The sequence below is a fragment of the Medicago truncatula genome, chromosome 3, assembly GCF_003473485.1.
Source record: "Medicago truncatula cultivar Jemalong A17 chromosome 3, MtrunA17r5.0-ANR, whole genome shotgun sequence".
Classification (NCBI taxonomy): domain Eukaryota; kingdom Viridiplantae; phylum Streptophyta; class Magnoliopsida; order Fabales; family Fabaceae; genus Medicago; species Medicago truncatula.
In genome coordinates this window covers 11,434,710-11,455,626 of record NC_053044.1, presented here as the reverse complement: position 1 = coordinate 11,455,626, position 20,917 = coordinate 11,434,710, and the positions used below count along the sequence as shown (strand labels likewise).

The window sequence follows — 20,917 nt, the reverse complement described above, 5'->3', positions numbered from 1 at the left end:
TAGAGAACCTTTAGTGGGTGTTTGGTTACCCGATGAAAAGGTGCAAAAGCACGTTCATTTTCTCAAAAGCAATTTTATAATGTTTGGTTATCTTTCACCCTTATGTTGTTGTCGTGCTTTTGAGCAAAAAGCACCCTGAAGTTATTTTATAATGTTTTGAACCGATGGACTCACGTTTGCAAGCCTTCACCTTGATTCTAGCATTTTGCATTATGTTTGGTTGCCTTTTCTAAAAGCAATTCTGCCATTTAAGTGATTCTCGGGGAAGCTCAAATTTAGAGCTTCTGCGGCAATTGTAATCAATTTTGTTTTGTATAGCTCTGACACAAATATAACTTTTATCTATTTACCACAACTGCCCTCATGAACTCCTTATATTATTCCCCGAAATATGTTGCTCTCTAATTTTTGATAAGGTACAATTGAAAAATTTGTTTAGCGAATACTGTACTTCCATTATATTGTAAATTAGTATAGTGTGTGTTTTTTTACGGTGGATGATATAATCGTTTGATTTTGAATTTTTTACACCCTTTGAAAATCTTATATTATATTAAAAATAACTCAATTGATAAAAAAAATATTAAAAAAACTCATACATTAATATTATTTTAAAATGATTTGATGAACCAATAAATATTCATTTATTAGATAGGTTGAAATAATTATCTAAAATGAGGATGAGATGTTTAATTTTATATACAATTGATTGAAAGGATAATTTGGTCAATACACATTCAAAATCAATTTTGATTCAAACTATCCAAACAACATCAACTCATAAGAATCACTTTTAAGTGAGTATATCCAAACATAAATCAATTTATATTAAACTCACTTTTAACCAAAATCAATTCTCTCAAACTCAATTCTATCAAAATCAATTCTCACCACCGCTATACCAAACACACACCTAGAAAGCTTCTAGGAATCGATTTTCAATTCTAATGTTTGCTTTTTTTTTTTTTTTTCCAATTTCTCGCTTTTACCCTTATTATGAACTATATCTTCCCCATCATTAGTATTGTAGTAATGTTATAAATTTGTATTGAACTTTATATTATATTTTCTATTTGTAATTTTAATTGAGCACTTCATGGTTAATATTTATTCCCAACATGTATTTTTATTTTATTATTGTGTGATTAACAATTATATAAATCTAGTAATTTTATTGTCAATTAAATCAAAAATAAATGAAGAATGAAAAAACTAAATAAATGTAAAATTTGATTTATACACACATACACTCACACTCACATGTTAAAACCTATTTTGGTCTTTTACACATTTAAAAGCAATTCTGACTCAAAACATCCAAATAACATTTTTCATATAAATCACTTTTGTTTTGGAGGTAGCCAAACATAAATCACTTTACATTCAACTCACTTTTAACCAAAATCAATTATACCAAAATCAATTTTTTCCACCGCACAACCAAACACATGCTTAGTAGTATTTGTTTTTTATTCTTAGTAAATCCTTCTTGCTAAAAAAGTCATTTTTAAACTCACCACATATCCACCATCATAGTCTTCAGAAGTCAACATTTTTTACATAAGAATTCTTAAAATTAACGTGATCATGGACAAAAGAGGATGGCAAGACATCAAAGTTATGGAAAGAAACAACTTGTTTCTCAAGCTGAAAAATCATTGGTGGGGTAAACCTAGGAGTTGATATCTTCCTTTGAAACCTATCCTTCATATGGATAACAAACATGCCCATACCAACAAGCACCATAGTCACCGAGGATCCGAGACAAACACCGTAGAAGTCTTTTAGGACATGTCAACCCTTAGTCAAGTAAATGTTGTCATTGTTCCTCTCAACCAACACCTCAAACTCATTGTAGTTAGAATCCACTGTTGGAACAAAATGTGTTTGACAATACCACTTTTAGTTTTGATGATAACAAGGTATTAAAAATGCCAATTGGATATGCTAATATTTGTTCAAGTGTGCAGGACCATAAACAAAAATTTAAGTGTCCTTAAATCAAGCATAGGTTCTGAAAGAACAAATGAGAGCAATTGAATCTACAAAAAGAAAGCTTGTGTTGCAAGAAAACATCTGAAGAGAAGAGGTTCTGAAGATCATCAGAAGCTGTCTACCAGAAGTTGACATCATCAGAAGCTGAAGATTGGAAGTTGAAGTTAGTTAAATGTTGTCATTTTGATTGCACATCATTGCAGAAGGAATAAAAGCTTGGAGTAACGGCTATTTCAAAGGAGTTAGAAAGCATTGGATGCTTATTCACTGAAGAGCACAAGAAAAGGACATAGTACAATTGTACAACCACCATCTCCACTACTCTGTTTTTTGTGTCTGCAATAGTACAAGACAACAGCTGTAACTACGCTGGTAATTCTCTATGCAAGGAATGGATTTGAATTTGTTCCCTCCTAGGACAATAACCAAATACATCAACAAATCATTTGTGATTATCAAGCTTCAACAACGACTCTTTTGATGTGCTGGCAATCAACAACATCTCTTTCACACCTCAATATAAAGGAGTGAAGACTTGAAGATTTCCAAGAAACTCAAAACAATTTTACAAGAGCCAAACCTCTGCTGAAATTTTTTCACATCAAAGTTCACTTATAATTTCTTAAAAACTTTCATATCTTAGAAATTCTAGAGTCTTAAAAGTCTTATCTGATTTGTATTTGTGAACACCGCTGATTGTATATCAAGTGTTCAACCTGAAACATTTTCTTTGTAATTCTGTTTGAATAGAAGTCTCTTGCAGTTGTGCTTGAGGATAGGAAGTCTCTTGCAGTTGTGCTTGAGCATAGGAAACCTCTTGCAGTTGTGCTTGAGTATTTTGAAGTCTATTTCTATTGAGCTTGAGCATTTGTAATCAGATATTGATTTTAGTAAACTCTCCTTGGAAGTGCTGATGAGTCAATAATTAGTAGTTTTAATATAATATTTAAGTCCTTTTTAAATTTTAATATTATTTCCTTTTAGCGCTATTTTACTTCAGTTGCATATTATTATATTTCAGGAATGAATATTTGATGGATTGAGTCTTGGAGCAAAAGAAAGGGGTTTGGAGCTAATTCGGAACAAAAATACGAAGATTTGGAGACAAAAATATGTCTCCCCCAAGTCAGAAGCTTGGCACGGCCTGTGATCCCACTGGCACAGCCGTGTCACCTCCCAGAACTTCCTTTTGCTGCTTTTGCTTAGATTTTAAGCTACTCTATTTAGTTTTGACCGAAATGCCCGCAGTTTCTTGTGGAACATTATAGTGATGTATTGCTTAGGTTTTAAGTCGAATGTAAACTATAAATAGCGTAGCTAGCCATCACAACAAATCATCTTTTGTTCTTGAAATTCAATAAGAGAAAATTGTCTTTCTTAATAAAAGTTTTTTTCTTTTCCTTTACTTTCTTGTTATTTACTTTTACACTTTTCTTATTCTTCTCCATGTATACGATGAACATGAGTGAGTAGACTCTTCTTGTCTTGGGATTGTTGGATAATTCTAATGACATAATCCTAATCAAACCAAACCATAAACCCTAGTTTTATATAAATCTACTTTCTAATTTAATTTCACCGTTTTTATAATGAATTAGCAATTACTAATCTAAGAAGCGAACGTGGAGGGTTTAGTAATTTTTAATTCATCATCACAAATATTAAGCGAAGGATCGAAAGATGAAGTTTTAATATTGGAACAAGTGAAATTAGACAAGGGCTGCGAAACATGAGAATAGTCTAGCAAACTTTGAGACATATAAAGTTTCGTTCTTCAAGGATTCTAATAGCAATCAACCATGAGAATAGGCGTGGTTGCTAGAGGGAACACACTTACTGAGGCCGAAAGGAGATGTGATAGGCTAAAGAGAAACTTGTCTTTAGAAAGTAGGTCAAATATAAAGTTAGAGGTTTAGGGTTTGTTTGTGAAGGATTCGTTGTTCTGATGAACCAATAAATCCCGAGGCTCTTTTTATTATTATTTTCTTCCGTTAAAAATCAAACATTTTTCAACTGAACATTCTTCTAATCATTCTCTAAAAGTTAGTTAAATTGAATAACTCCCTGTTGAAACGATACTCTTTTATTACTACACCGATAGAACCGTGCACTTGCGGTTTTATCCCATCAAGTGCAAGGAGGAGTGGACTACTTCCGGATTGTGGAAGGAACCACTATAATTGCTTTGTGTCTTTCTTCTCTCTCTCTCTCTCTCTCTCTCTCTCTCTCTCTCTCCCTCCCTCTCTCTCTACTTAACCGCTGCAATTAGACTCTAAACATTGCATCAAAACCTGAACTCTATCAGCTTATGATCAGTGAACTCAGTTTTAGGAGAAGAAAAAGAAAAACACAATTCAACTCCCCTTCTTGTGTTTTTCCCACCTTCAGTTGGTATCTGCAATCGTCGGTCGTGATTTTTGTGGAACTGACAATATTTTGTTTTGTCGACTCCCTTCTTTTCCTATGAAGGAGCCTCTGGGGGCTTGACCCCATTGTCCTTCAACTCCGCAACGCAGATTTCACCAAGAATTTTCTCTCTGGACATCGACAAGGGAGTGTATTATGTGAAGCGACCGCCTGGCCCTTTGCCTTCAAGGGGAGCTTTGCCTCCCTTCTTTTTCTCATGGAAGGGCTTTCTAGAGGATTCAGAAGCAAGTTCCTCCTTCTTGGCCTTGTTGGAGCTATCAGCATAAACCTCTTCCTCGTAGAGAATGTAGGTCTTTACATTCGTGAGGAGTTGATTGTAGGTCTCGGGGCGGTCGGGGCGAAGGGCCTTCTTAAATTATGTGCCTTCGCGCAGACCTCTAGTGATGACGTACTGTTTCATGTTTTCATCAGCACCTCGTACATGAACCGCTTCCTTGTTGAACCTCTCGATGGAGTCTCGAAGAGGTTCACTTCTTCCTTGGATAATGGCATCAAGGGATGCCACAATTTTGGGTTGGGTTGGGTCCTTGAGGCCGTGAAGTGAGTGGTAAACTCGTGGCAGAGGTCATGCCATGTGTCTATGGAGTTTCTCCTTAAGTTTTTGAACCACGTCATGGCTCTTTGTCTCAATGTAGTGAGGAAGAGCTTGCATTTGGCTGCTCCTCGCACCGACCGGTACGTGAGGACAACCTCAATGTTCTCAATGTGCTCGTCGGGGTCTGACGTCCCGTCATATGAGTCCATATGGGGTGGCTTTTCTAACCCGCGAGGGATTGGAGTTTCTCGGATGCGCCGGGTGAAGGGACCGTATGTATAACGACCCCCCTCATGCGTTGTGTTCGTCGTATGAGCTGGAGGAGGAGGTCGACCAAGAACGTCTGTTTTGCCTTGGTGGGGATCTTCTCAGAGGAGACCGCCTAGGTGGAGAGTGTCTTGGTGACCTTCTCCTCAGTGACCGTCGTCCATGGCTAGCAGATCTCACGCTAATGAAGCGTCTGGCAGACCTAGATCTGGAACGGTGGGGGCTCCTTCCCCTTCTGTTACGGGGTGGGGAAGTAGTTCGTCCGTTCTGGTTTGGACTTTGAATGATGCTTTGGATACGTGGTGCAACACTGTTGACAACCATGGTTTATATGTGAAAGCTTTGGTTTTTTGTATGTAAAAAACGGGGAGAGCTTGTATTTCCCACAGACGGTGCCGCTGATCGTACCTGAACAAAAGGTGGTTGTCGGTGCTGGATTGAATGTGGTGGTTCACGGTGGTTGTTTATACCTTCGGTGAGCGTTGGACCGAATATGGGGTGTACCTGCATACACTCTGACGCTTAAGTCAGTAGAATTCAGAATGGGGGTTTGAGAGTGTGAGAGATTCTACCCTTGAGGCTGCGATAAGCCTCCTATTTATAAAGGTGGGTGAATGCAGAGCCGTTGTAAGGCACACGTGTGAATGGCGGTTACGAACTCAGCAAAAGTGTAACTGCCAGTGAGATATTTGTGGGAACGTGGGTAAAGAGACTGTTCGTTTGAACATGTCTCAATTGCTCCGAGCACCGCCCTCGCGGGGAAGGGGTGTGTCGCGAGTAATTTGCCAAATGTAACATTTGGGCTTGATTTGTTATTGGGCCTAAGAGATTAAGCCCATGTCTTTGACCGGTCAATAACAGTATACTTCATTGATTCGTGGTAAGGGATACTTAAAATAAATTGTTATAGAGTTTTGTTTACAATATATATATATATATATATATATATAATCAAGATCCGTTAACACCAGGTGTCAACAGATTCATTGACACCAAATCCTAGCCATTTATTTCTTTTAATCTAATGGTCCAAATTAATTTACTAAATACACCACATGAGTTTGATCACACCATCACTGCATTTTTCGCAATCTATGGTTCTCGCTCTCTTCTGTACGGTTTCGGCACTTTTGATGCACCTTTAATCTATAACGATAAGAAGGTTTTGCATTTTTTATAATCAATTATGATGACGATGATCATCATTCAAAATCAGGGCATTGCATTTTTTCTGCTTATAAAATTATTATTGAAGATGTGTGAATATTCAATTTAACATTCAATATGCGGCAACTATTTTCTTTCCATCTTGCAGTAATTGAAAAATATCCATGTTAAAAAGCATTATCAAAATGGGTAATGGAGAAATAGAAAGAAGAAGAAAAAAAATCAAGAATTATCCCCAGATTTGTGTAATGGAGATCGTAAATTGATGTATAAAAGATGGAAAAAAGGGGGCAGACACAGGAAGGAGATAGAAAACTATGGAATAAAAGATCATGTAGGTGATGGTTCACATGCATTGTTAAGTGAATTAACAAGAGCCATTTGATTAAATTAAATCAACGGATGTGATTTAGTGTTAACGAATTCGTTGACACCAGGTGTCAACGGATCCTGACTCATAAATATATATAGTTAATAATTAGAAATATATCACATAACTACACAATAAGAAGATCATTAACTGTAACACCCCGTTTTCCCAATATCAAAATTTCTTTAAAAACATAACATTTATCAGAGTAAACACCAAACAACGGGATATCACATATAACGTAATTCCAACAGTTAAATAATAATTTAACCAATATCTTAAACATTGCAGCGGAAAGTCATAAACATAATTCATGAAACGTTTTGGCACGCAGGCCCAACAAGTATCTCAAAAGAGTTTATCAAAACAGAAATTATCATAGCAGTTCACGTAAAAGAATGAAGCATGTTATAGCATTAACCCCATCCCGTTACGTATCAGAGCGACCTAGAAGACACAGTGAAGGCAAGGCCACTCACGACGGCAACTGCACACTAAGCACGATCACCTGCAAGTTACCCATACGAAGGGCAACATTTTCAAGCAGAAGGGGTGAGATTTCATAATAAAATAACATTAATCAGTGTAATCGTGAATCATAAATTAACATCATAATCATTCCATTATTAACTTTGCATAAATGCTAAACAGTTATCACATAATCATACATCCAATTATTATCAACGACATAACATAATCAATAAACACTTATCACTTAATCACGTATTCATTCATTATCAACAAGGCATCTTAATCATGACAATGTGACAATGCTCTTAGACTCCTTATATGCATGTGGTACCAATCGTCATCATAAGTATTAATATACTTTAATTGTGCGGAGGACAAAGCTCCTATAAAACGTGCGGAGGACAAAGCTCCTAATATTCGTGGTGAGGACTAAGCTCAATGAGATGCTATGCATGGACACATATGAACAAAACATTGTAATAAACTTATCAATATGCATCCAATAATTTGGAGCTAAACTTCATCATATACTTATGCACTTAGTTAAATAACGAAAGCAGCATAAACAGGTCACATAACAAGATGATATCATTATATCAATAGCACATAAATTGTATCATTATCAATTCTTCATATCTTGCATAAATGTATATTACATTAGCTCATGTTCAATTAATATTATCATGACTTAAACAACTCTACAGACTGCATTTAACGACATCACTAGGTCTCATTACTAGTTAGGGGTTCACTCTTGATCAACAAGTGCGACACAGATCGCACAACACACAAACAAGTTCATTCTGGTTGTACTCGCGAGGCGAGAGTACTTACTCGCCATGGCGAGTACCACTCAACTCCCAAATTAAGGTTGTTCTGGGTTCCCTCTGATCCTACATTCATTCCTAATCAATACTAGGTATGTTCAGGCACTCAAAGGTACTCAAGGTCCAACTAAAAAGGTCGAAACACGAAATCTAACATACACTCTGCCTTAGCTCGTTATGGCGAGCTGCATCACACAACTCGCGAGGCGAAGGGGATTGCTCGCCATGGCGAGTTGAACCAAACAACTCGCGAGGCGAAGGGAAGGGCTCGCGTGGCGAGCGATGAAGTTCATCACTCGCGAGGCGGGGATCATCCCTCGCCAAGGCGAGCGATGAACAGAAGCTCGGGCAGACTAGGGTTTTTCTCAAAAATCCATCATTCAACATGTTTCAAAGCTTGGTTTTGATTCCAGAATTCATCCTAAACATATTCTAAGGTTAAAGGACGGTTCTTTCATCAATCTAAACAAGTTTTACCGTTTGATCATCAATTTTTAGGGTTTTGACCTAATTCCAAAACTTTTCTAAATCAATCCTAACTTTGTCAATTAATCATCAGAATTACAGCAATCAACGTTATTGAATTATTAGTCTCACCTTTACCTTGTTTGAAGAAAATCGCAGCACTCTTCCTTGGTTTCTCTAGACTTGGCTTTTCTCCCTTTTTCTCCAAAACAGTCGTACGTACAATGTTTTTCTAAAACTAGGTCTAACCTTTATATACCTCTTCTTAATTACTTATCTTATCTCACTTTCTCCCCCAAAACTATCTAAAATATCAAAACAGCCCTCAACTAAATATTTTATATTATTTTCAAATCTTTATTTTATTTAACAATAAAATAATTCTCATATCCTTATCAAATCTTCCAAAACTCATAACTTATCACGTCATCGATCAAATCATCAAAACATACCAAAATCATGCATATATTATATAATTATAATATAATCACCTAAACTCGATTAAATAAACGATTAAACGAAAGTGGGCGTTACATCAACCATTTATTTTGGAGGTTAACAATATTTTTCTATTCAAAATGAAGAGTAAATTGATTGTTGTAAATATATTGTTTCTTCAAATTAATATCATTGCTTCTATTTTTATAATTTTAGACTTGTATGGATGTATTCGTTAGCAATTGTTGTAAGTCGCCATATTTATTTTGCTCAATCATTTCTAAGGTTTAACCACACCCGAGACCCGTGTGGATGCACGAGTTTGTATAGTATATTAAAATTTGTTAAAAGCCTGACTCGCATAAAAAACGATTGGAGCAACCCTAACATATATCATTAAAAAAGTCCTCATATCTTAAAATTTGTTTTATGCCTCACTTACTGTTAAAAATTATAGGATTGACCCTAACATGTCGCACCATAAAAGATGCACTTTAAAGAGCAGAATACAAATATTCAAGTATTCTCTATTCACTGTTTCTCCTCTATATCTATTTTTCTAATATTATCTTCTAGTTTTGGTTAATTTATGACATAGGTAATTTACAAGTTAGTTATGATTAGTTAAATATTGCTTACTTTAGCTAGCTCTGGATCACTATACAAAGTTAATCTTATACACATCGTATCAACTTCTTCATATATACTTCTAAGGTATTGCAATGTGTTGGCAATCTAATATATATTCGTATCAACTCATCAACTGCATCAAATTAAAATGGTAAATTCATAAACATATTCCCAACTATACAAGGTGGATCATGTAAAAACTTGAAGTAACATTTTATACATTCGGTTTGGCAATCTATATCTACAAAAAATTGTAAAAATATTGAAGTAAGTCTTTTACATGAATTGGTCCATTTATATGTGTAAGAAAAAATCTGAAAACTTTGAAATAGGCATTCAACATATAGGATGTGTGAAAAATCTTGCAAAATTTCAAATTAACTTTTTACACATCTGAATTGGACAATTAGAACAAATCTTCTCTGGACCGTTAATCCAAAAAGGGTGAAAATTGAAAAGTAAAAATAATTAAGGTCCTTTAATATTGTAGGGTAGTGGTAGGGTATGGCGAAGTAACTTTCTCAAAAGTAACGTAAGATAAGTAGGCCTTCAGTGGTTGAATTAGTTGGTAAAGGCCCGTATTATGGGTGTGTTAAAACAGTTAAAGTAACAAATTTTTATTAAAAAACAACAACTATTTTTAACTTTTTTATCGGTGCAAATTTGTAAATGAGATAAAAAAAAAACTCGATATTTGTTCTCGTGAGCTTAACTCAGTTGGTATGAATAATACATAATATATGCAAGGTCCGAGATACAAGGTCTGGTATTCAAACCCGAACCACCCAAAAAAAAAACAACTCGATATTTATTATAAATGTTGAAGTTCCATATATACTCAACCCACGTGCATGGCATGGAAGTATATTTTATTGGTATTAAAGAGAAACATTCTTATTTTTTACAAACTTGAGAAGTAACAAACAAAAAAACAATCTCTGTCTCATTTCTTCCTTGAAAATATCAATGGAAGGAGAAGGTGATAAGTGGCAGAGGTGTGATGAAGATATCTCTCTGAATGTTCCTCTTTTAACAGAACATGAAGGAAACCAAATTTCTGGTAGCGGTCCCAACGACAATATTCTTACCACTTCTTTCCTTAAAACTTGTTTCAATGGTCTCAATGCTTTAACAGGTAACCTTATTAACCCTAGTTGTTTTGTTTTGTAAAATGCAAGCTGTTTTTGGAAATTAGAATTTTTGTTGTTGATTTTGTTGGAATTAATTGACAGTTAATGGATTAGATTAGCCTAAAACCAGAGATTTGTGATGATAATTATGTTGGTCCACAAATTAATAAAAGATATATAATGTTGTTCTCTGAGATTTCATGTCCACATAGATGTTGAAGAACTTGTTTTTATTGTTTTGGATTCTTTCCTTCGACGAAATCGTTTTCGTTTGAGGATTTTAATTATGAATTATTATGTGGATGTATATTGAAGGTGAAGTATACTTATCACTGTCAATGCCTCTTTCTTGTGTATGAAAAAGATTGCAGACCATAAAGTTTTTTGGTTAGTGAAGATGAGTGCTTGAAGATGAGTTTTATCTAATCTAATAGTCACTAAATAAAATATAAAATATACACCACTAAATTTTTCTTTGGTTCAAGCATTTTCAGTTTCATCTCGTGGCTCTTCTTTGTTTGGATTGGAATTAAGGTTGTTAACTCTAGTTTTAGACCTCACATTTTCTGTATTCATTTGAAAATTTTAAAAACAAAAAGTATAATTGCATGGAAAGAAATGAATAGGTTAACCAACTAGAGCGGCGGATCAAGAATTATTATTTGTGAGGGTAAAAAAATAGTCTATAAAAATTATTTTATAGTTTTACAAACAAAACTCCTTCAAAATAGTCTATAATGTGTATGATATGTTTCCTTTTCAAAATAGGGTTAATTGTTCAAATTGAACATGTAATATACACATAGTCTGAAAAATGACCTTGTAAAAATAAAAAATAAAAACACATATTCTAACCATGTAATTTGATATTCTTCCTATTTATGACCCTTTAATATATGTGATGTCCAGAAAGGCGATCTAGATGTTGAATTCCTATTTATGACCCTCTAATATATGTGATGTCCATAAAGACGATTTAGAGGTTGAATTTTTTCATGACTTTTTGCACACATGTTTAGAACTTTAAAATACGGTTTTCTACAAAAAAAATATAGAATTTTTCCACAAAAGAATGATTAATTATGAATTTTCATTCCTCTTAATTATATTAATAATTTATCAAACAATTTATAATTAATTAATTCCTCGTTTAAAAATTCTAAACTTTCATGGTGAAGATTCTTGTCATGTTATAACAATGCCTAAATAGTTACGGAACAAAATTTGACACGTGACTATATGTTTACTTGGAACAAAATTGTAATTTTGTATGTTTTAGTTAAAAAATCAAAATAAATTTAGGCTTATTCGAAATGCTATAAAATTTTGCGGATTCTTTCAATGTATTTTTATAGATGTCTCTAAGATCAATTAGCTTAAACTTTGATTTTTAGGTCTAGATTTTCATTGTTTTCTTTTTTGAATTTGTGGAGCTTTAAAAATTCATAATTAATCGGTCTCTCATCGGAAAATTATATTTTTTTCTTCTGAAAAGTCGTATTTTAACATTGTAAAGTCGTATTTTCCTATTTTTAGACTATGTGTATGTCTTCGAAACCTCTTCATTTGTATTGTACACCTTCGTCATTATTATAAGCAAAAATCTACATTTTTGATTTATTTAATAAATGATGTATGTAGTCTAATATATAGACCACATACAACATTTATTGAATGAATCTAATACGTAAATTTTTGCTTATAATAGTGACAAAACATATATAGATTTTCATATACTTCCTCTGTCTCAAATTTATTTGTTTTAAATTATATGTCATTTTGCAATTCCAAAATGGGCCAATCTTTTTCTCCTCACCAGTCATTCTCAAACGTACAAAGTACATACCAATGTTTGTTTCCTATTTGCTTATAAGGTTTTTTTTTTGAGTTTTTCTACTTGCACCCTAGTTAATCATGGTTGCACCCCAAAATGACAAGATTACCCTTTCATAAAATTTGATTTTCAAAAAGCCTATTCCTTCTTTTTTGGTTACACCCCAAAACCCTTCTTCCAAAACCATAATTCTCCAATCGATCGATTGTGTTTTGCGAAGATTTTCAAAACCATACTTTCTCACGTCCATTCATGATTTCAAAGAAAATTCGAAGCAAATCAGGTTAGCAAGTGTTGTTCTTCAATCGATTGTGTTCTCTTGTTATGGGTTCTCAGTTCTAATTTTGTGTTTTCCTTGTTCTGCGATTCACAGTTCTGCGATTTTGTAAAATCAGTTTAAGTAGGTTCATGTAAACTCAGTTTAAGTAGGTTCATGTAAACTCAATTTAAGTAGGTTCATGTAAACTCAGTTTAAGTAGGTTCATGTTAACTCAATTTAAGTAGGTTCATGTAAACTCAGTTTAAGTAGGTTCATGTAAACTAAGTTTACATGAACCTACTTAAACTGAATTTAAGTTAACCTTGCCAATGTAAATTAAAACCGTAATCGTACAGTGCATCATTGCAGTTGAAGGAAAAAATTGAAACTAGCAAATAGAAGAAGAAATTCACTTACTTATATCCAATTGAGTATGGATGAAAAATATTTTGATTCACTCTTTAATTTTCATGGAGATTGATATTGAACACCAAATTGTTTGATCGATCGCTTTGTGGGGTGAAAGAGGGTGAAATTCACTGACAATGAATAAAATTAGGGTTTTAAGAAAATTTATATAAAAGGGCAATTTTGGTATTATAAAAAAAATTTAAGAAAATTTGGGTGTAACCAAAAAAACATGGGGTGTAAATAGAAAAACTCTTTTTTTTTTTTCATGATGTTATTGGTACGAGATTTCACATTAATTGTTTAACAGTGCGTGATCTTTATCGAGCAACCTATATAGAATACATAATGTAGATTCGGACTCTTCCAATCGATTGATTGAACTCTTGATAATATTTTACAATGTATTATTGGTTTTTTTTTTTATGGTGGTCGAAGTTTGAACTCCAAACCTTCATATATTATGCATTGTTCATACCAACTGAGCTAAGATCATGACAAAAATGTATTATTAGTTTTGTAAAATAAGTTCATTGCTTCCTTATAGTGTGTCTCTCCATATGTATATGGTACAATAACAATAGTCAGTAAAAAATATAAGTATATATTTTTATACCTCTTGACATAATAGTAAATATATTTTTGAGGTTTAATAGTATATATTTTATCTTCCTAAACACATAATTTTACATTGATAGATATATAAGGTGGTTTTTTTTTGTGGTTGACAATTGAGAAATTAATTGCTGAATTTGGCAATACCTTAAACATCTATAAGGAAGCACACGTAACTATATATATCAAACCTTTGAGATTTTGAATCTTCAATTTATATTTGAGAATTACCAAGTTTTTTCCATCAACAATTCTGTTTTTGTTTCTGTTCCAATATGTCTGAAAAGCTTCTCAAAAACTCAACCTTAAATGTGCCTTTACTATCTGAGTGGAATTTAAAACATTCCATAGATGATGAGGAGAAAGTCATTGCCTCTCATTCTCCAAACAAAAGTACTGTATCTTTCTTTCGCACATGTGTTAAAGGAGCCAATGCAATTTCAGGTTTTACTCCATAACATATACCCCTAAAGTAACATATATTTATAATTTATATATACCAGTCGAAATATATTATTGTCTGTTTTTCAATGACATTTTTTTTTTCTATACGTGAATTTTTTTTTCCTTTTAAAAAGAGTAGAAGCAAAATTCATACATACTAAAAGTTGAGAAGTCTTTTAAAAAAAAATGTTGAGAAGTAGTAAATAGTGGATTTTGACCAAAAAAAAGAATAAATAGTGGATTCAAATCCGCGCTGCAACATCTCAAATATTACTGCGACCTTTAACCATTTGAACCAGTGGCGGAGCCGGGATTGTTACAAAGTCTTGGCAAAAAAAAATTTGCAACACATGTATAGGTGTTTACATAAGAAATTGCAAGCAAATAATCAAAAAATCTAAAGAAATTGCCCAATTTATAGAGGTTTATATAAGAAATTCAGAGAAATTTACATAAGAAATTGCAAAAAATTTGGGTCGGAGCCCGGGGTCGTCGGGCGGTGAAACCGCCACTGATTTGAACTATAGTTACATGATTTTTATATATGTGTTTTATCGTAATAATGTTGAATTTTAATTTCGGTTATATCGAGTCTCTTTCTAAGATTTTGGTGATCGGCAAACCTACGGTTTGAACTCTAATTAATAAGTAGTATAAAAAATTTGAATTCTCAAAGTATGAAAGTTTGCTTGATTATGAAACTTTTTACTGCCTTAAGGAATAATAAAAACATCAAACTTCATACAGTGAACATTGAGTTTTTTTATTTAATATTCAAATCTTCATACAAAATAAGTCCTACTAGTATTTATAGATGTAAAATCACTAATAATTGTGTTAACATATGTTATATCTTTTTTTTTTTTCAATAAATAAAATGCCTAGACCCTTCAACATTTTTTTTTGTTTTTTGAGGCTCAAATTTTGGAATAATTTTTTTGGTACTCTGGACGGTCGGTTGCCCTCTTCGCCCTAAATTGTAGTTAATTTCTCTTGATTTTAGACCTTTGACATTTAGTATAGGAGTATATTTCTCTTGAAATATCAACCTTATATTTTAATTTTTTCAAAACATTTCCTCATAGGAAAATGAATTGACAACAGAACTTAAAAATAAAACTAGAATTTATCTTCAATTTTTACGTTTCTAACAACTAAAAAAAAAATGCTAATGATGTTTCATATGAATTTGATTTTCACAGGTGTTGGAATTCTATCAGTTCCATATGCATTAGCCTCAGGAGGATGGTTAAGTCTATTACTTTTATTTTCTATTGCAGCAGGAGCATTTTATTCAGGCATATTAATGAAAAGATGCATGGAAAAAAATTCCAACATAAAAACCTATCCTGAAATAGGTGAACTTGCATTTGGAAAAATAGGAAGATTAATAGTATCAATATCAATGTACACAGAACTCTATTTAGTTTCAACTGGGTTCTTGATTCTTGAAGGAGACAATTTGAGTAACTTATTCCCAATTGAAGAGTTTCAAGTCTTTGGTTTATCAATTAGGGCAAAGCAATTTTTTGTGATATTGGTAGCTCTTAGTATTTTGCCAACAGTTTGGTTAGATGATTTGAGTTTGCTTTCTTATGTATCTGCAAGTGGTGTGTTTGCTTCTGCTATTATTATTTTGTCAATATCATGGACTGCTGCATTTGATGGAGTTGGTGTTCATCAAAAGGGTGATATTGTGAAGTGGAATGGGATACCTACTGCTGTTAGCTTGTATGCTTTTTGTTATTGTGCTCATCCAGTTTTCCCTACTCTTTACACCTCCATGAAGAACAAACATCAATTCTCTAATGTAAGTGTGCTTTTGATTTTTGCTTTTTGGGTGTATTTTGATTTGTGATCTTTATAAATTATTACTTGTGTTCAAAACATGAGTATTTATAATCAAAAGCTTTAGATGATTTATCATAAAAAGGTCGGGTTCAAACTTTTTATAAAAAGCCTATTTACTTAAATATCTCATGCTAAGGTTTACAAAAATGCCTATTAAACATGTCAGGCCGACCTATTAAATTTTGTATATATAATATTTCTTCAATTATTGATATTGTTGAAGTTTTTTCATAAACTCAACCCTTCATATGATTTGGTTATTTAGTAGCAGATATATTGGTGTAATCAGACCTTCGTACGATTTTGTTATCTAATAGCAAACTTATTCGTGTGATTTAGGTCATCATAAGTTTTGGCCGATTTTGACGTAGAAGGCCGACTGCGTCATATTTAGTAGTAGGTTTATATGTGTTACTAGGCCTTAGTGTAAAATAGGTTTTCAGACATCATCAAGCCTTTAAAGAAGTCAGGCCAAACGTTGAAAATGAGCCTATGACAGGTAATAGGTCAGACTCAAGCCTATAATTTGAACCAGTAGGTCAGGTTTATGCCTTACAAAGCCTGGTCCAACCTAGCCCATTTTCGTCCCTAATTCCAATAGATTGAAAAGTATTTATAAATAATTCACTTTTTAATTTGTAATATGATAACTTTAAATTAGTTGGTTTATCTTTTTATAAATATTATTTTAATGTATTAATGTGTTTCCTTGTTACATTGCAGGTCTTAATTGTATGCTTTATATTAACCACAGTAATGTATGCATCAATGGCTATAATTGGTTACTTAATGTTTGGTTCAAAAGTTGAATCACAAGTAACATTAAACTTACCACTAAACAAAATAAGTTCAAGAATAGCAATATACACAACCTTGGTGAATCCAATCTCAAAATTTGCTTTGATGGCAACACCAATTACAAATGCTTTGAAAGATTTTCTTCCAAGGACATACAAGAATAATAGAGTGACCAATATCGTTGTGAGTACTGTTCTTGTAATTAGCAATGTTATTGTTGCATTGAGTGTTCCATTTTTTGGGTCTCTCATGGCACTTGTTGGAGCATTTCTAAGTGTCACTGCTTCTATTTTGCTTCCATGTTTTTGTTACTTGAAGATTTCTGGAAGTTATAGGACATTTGGGTTTGAGACAGTGGCAATAGTGGTAATAATATTAATAGGTATAGTAATGGGAATATATGGGACATATACTTCAGTTGTTGAAATATTACAAAATTTGTAATAGGTACTAATGTATTATGTAGAGTTCCATTCTCATGAATAACTCTCTAGTGAAATCTCGACCTTCGAATATAGAGGGGGCCTGATCTCATGGTGTATCAAATATACTTGATTCTGCCAATTTTGATTTTGGCTGAAAAATTATATTTATTCATATTTAGGATCAATGTTGGATTTTTTTTATCTTATGAGAATGATGTTGGGTGTTTTAAAAATTATATTCATTCATATTTGGGTTTAATGTTGGATTTTTTATCTTGTGAGAATGGTGAAGAGTTACTTCAGAAATGCATATGTCTGCCAAAGAATAAAATAAAGTCTTAGGGTACATAAGCCAATATTTGTATTAGATTTACGTTTTAGGGTATTCATTAACAACATATAGCTTAGGACAAATACCTCAGTATTTTAAGTTTTTACGTTTGTATCGGGTTAACAACATGTAGCTTAGGACAAATACCTCATAGAGTATTTTAAGTTTTATATTCGTTTTTAAGTCTTACAAGGTTGACATTGTTGCCCTTTTTCATCCAACTTTGTTAAAGGAGGCTGATGTGTTCGTTAAATACGAACGTGGCATGCCCAACTCGAAAAAATTATTTTTGGTCCTTATAAATATTCAAAATTTTATTTTTAGTTTTTTTTTTTTTTTTTTTAAATCAAGTAATATTGACGTAAATTTTACATAGACTAAAAATGGAGATGCAAAATTTGACAAGAATTAAAAATACAAATGAAAATTTTCAAAGAGGTAGGGAAATATCAATCCGAAAACTCTTTAGCTGATCCCAAGACTCGATCGTATCATTAGCGATAAATTACGCTAATGATACAATATAAAGAATTTAGATGTTACCTCTTCAATAATTCACAAAAGCATGCATAAATAATTTTCTCAACATTGCAGCGGAATAATAACATCATTATATTGACATCTAAATAAGACATCTCAACTGTAACACCCCGTTTTCCCAACATAAAAATTTCTTAAATTGATCAGAGTAAAACACCTTACACGGAATGTTACACGTCTTTTCTTAAAAATCATAAATGGAATTATTAAATAATTATCCTTCAAATTTCAACAACGTAATAATTAAAATTTTGCAACGGAATTAATTCAACGACAATAAAAGCTTCAACAACATGTTCCAAAATTGATACATAAAGGAATGATAAACTTAGCAACAATTTCCCATCCCGTTACGTATCAGAGCCCTAAGACACTTGAGCCACCACTCCTGCTAATCTTTATTACCTGCAAGTTACTCATACGAAGGGCAACATTTTCAAGCAGAAGGGGTGAGATTTCACAAACAATAATAATAAGCATATAATTCATCAAATGCATCTAACAACTTAAACTTCATCAATTAGTAATAATAATTCTTTTAACGACTCCTAAACCATATCATGTACTCATCATATCAACAGTCATAACTTGATATCATAAACAACATCATAACAACATCATTTAACATCATAATCAACATCTTAATCATAATCATATAACATCATACTCATAGTTCGTATACAACATAACAACTTCATAATCAATGACATAAACAACGTAACAACATCATATTCATAGTTCATATACAACATAACAACATCATTAATTCGTATTAACATTATCCACCAAGCATCTCATTAACAACTCATAAATAGAAGACAACTTAGCAACTATACGTAACATCATCATTTCATAATAATAATTATTCATCAAACATTTCATTAGAAATTCATGAATAAAAGACAACTTATCAACTTAACATAACCATCATCAAGTACATTTAACAACTCATAGATAACATCATGTAATCATCATAACAACCTCATATTCAACACCATAAACAGTCATCATAACATCATAATCAATATCATAATCAACATCATAACAACATAATTCATCATATCATAAACATCTTCTCATAATAATATAAACGACACAACATAATCATCACATCATAATAATATAAACATCAACATATATTCAACAATAATGTTCTTACTTCTTTAACTTTAGTAACACTTACTAATTCAACCAACAACAACGGCAACAACAAGATTCAACAACAACGACAACAACTCACTCAACAACGACGACAACAACTTAATCAACAACAACAACAACTCTCTCAAGAACAACGACAACTACAATATGCACGTGGCACCATTTTCAACATGTTGAATGACTAAGCATTATGGGGCATAAGCCCCCAACAATTTGAATGATAAACATTCTAGGGCATAAGCCCTCAACAATTGAATGACAAAACACTCCAGGGCATGAGCCCTTCCGGATTTGAATGGTTAAAGCATTCACAGGGCATAAGCCCTCACCAATTGAACGACAAGGCGTTCCAGGGCATGAGCCCTCAATAATTTATGAGTATGCAATGGACTTAAACTGTGTATATCTACATACAACTCAACAACGGCAACATCAACGACAACGTAGACAACGACAACTGTGCATAAATAATTATGACTTACTCCACAACTTGGTCGACATCAACAACTTAAGACTCCAATACTTTGGAACGACATCTTACATCTTAGACCGACACATGCAGCTTAATCAATTTACAACAGCAATATTGGCAGCAAATAAACATCTCAAGATATAACAATATCAAATGATAATCAACATCAACTTAAACATCTTATATAATCCACATAATGCATATACAATATATCTCATTACTAACAACATCAAATCATATTATATCTGACTCACTCAACATCAACAGTACTATAATAAACCTCCATTCCTACCCCAAGGGTCAACTCACAACATGGGTTAAATACTCTTAAACACCTTAATTGAACTCATATTACTTCTAGTTTTGAGCCTTGGAATTATCCCATAAGTTTTGGATTAACTTAGAAATGGTTATGCTGAATTTTCATAAGATTTCACTAAGACCTCCTTGGAGTATTTTCATCATATCTCAAAAACTAAAATTCATTTTCAAGTCAAACCAAAGTCATTGGAAAGCTAACAAAATTTTCTAAAACTTTCATGTTTACACCAAAGGCCAATTCAAAACAGAAACGTGTGAAAAAGACGCAAGAACGCGAAACAGGGTATGCTGTCACTGGACAGTATTTGCTGATAGCGAAAAGTGAGCTAATAGCGAAATAGTTACAGGGAGTTTCGCTAATAGCGAAATCCTAGCGAGTTTTTCCATTGCTGTTACGATTTCTGCACATTTTTCACCCAAAAAAACCAAATTTCATCTACCCAAATTTGATAGGAAACTTAACCTATGATTATTCTGCAATCTGGACATCAATTCTTAACACAATTTCGATGGTTTCTACACTTTTCAATTCAAAAATCAATAATGAAAACCTAATCCCAATTATCCAACCTAAGAACAACATGTTAAATCACAAATTCAGAATTTATACACTATGATTACTGAATGTTAGTCTCACCCTTACCTTAGTTTTGATGAACAAACTCTTACACAATCAGATTCTCCCCCTTTGGCTCTTCTCCTAGCTTTCTCTTGTTTTCTCCCAAAACCTCTCTGT

General features: G+C 32.8%; 1 protein-coding gene across 1 annotated transcript; it reads left to right on the top strand.

Moving 5' to 3' along the window:
- Positions 1–10,473: 10,473 nt before the first annotated feature.
- On the top strand, positions 10,474–17,519 carry LOC11406841 (amino acid transporter AVT1I). Its single transcript, XM_003599416.4, has 3 exons — positions 10,474–10,727; positions 15,485–16,092; positions 16,857–17,519. Exons 1-3 carry the CDS (start codon positions 10,559–10,561, stop codon positions 17,373–17,375), a joined length of 1,296 nt encoding a protein of 431 aa, XP_003599464.2. The 5' UTR covers positions 10,474–10,558; the 3' UTR covers positions 17,376–17,519.
- The last annotated feature ends 3,398 nt before the right edge of the window (positions 17,520–20,917 follow it).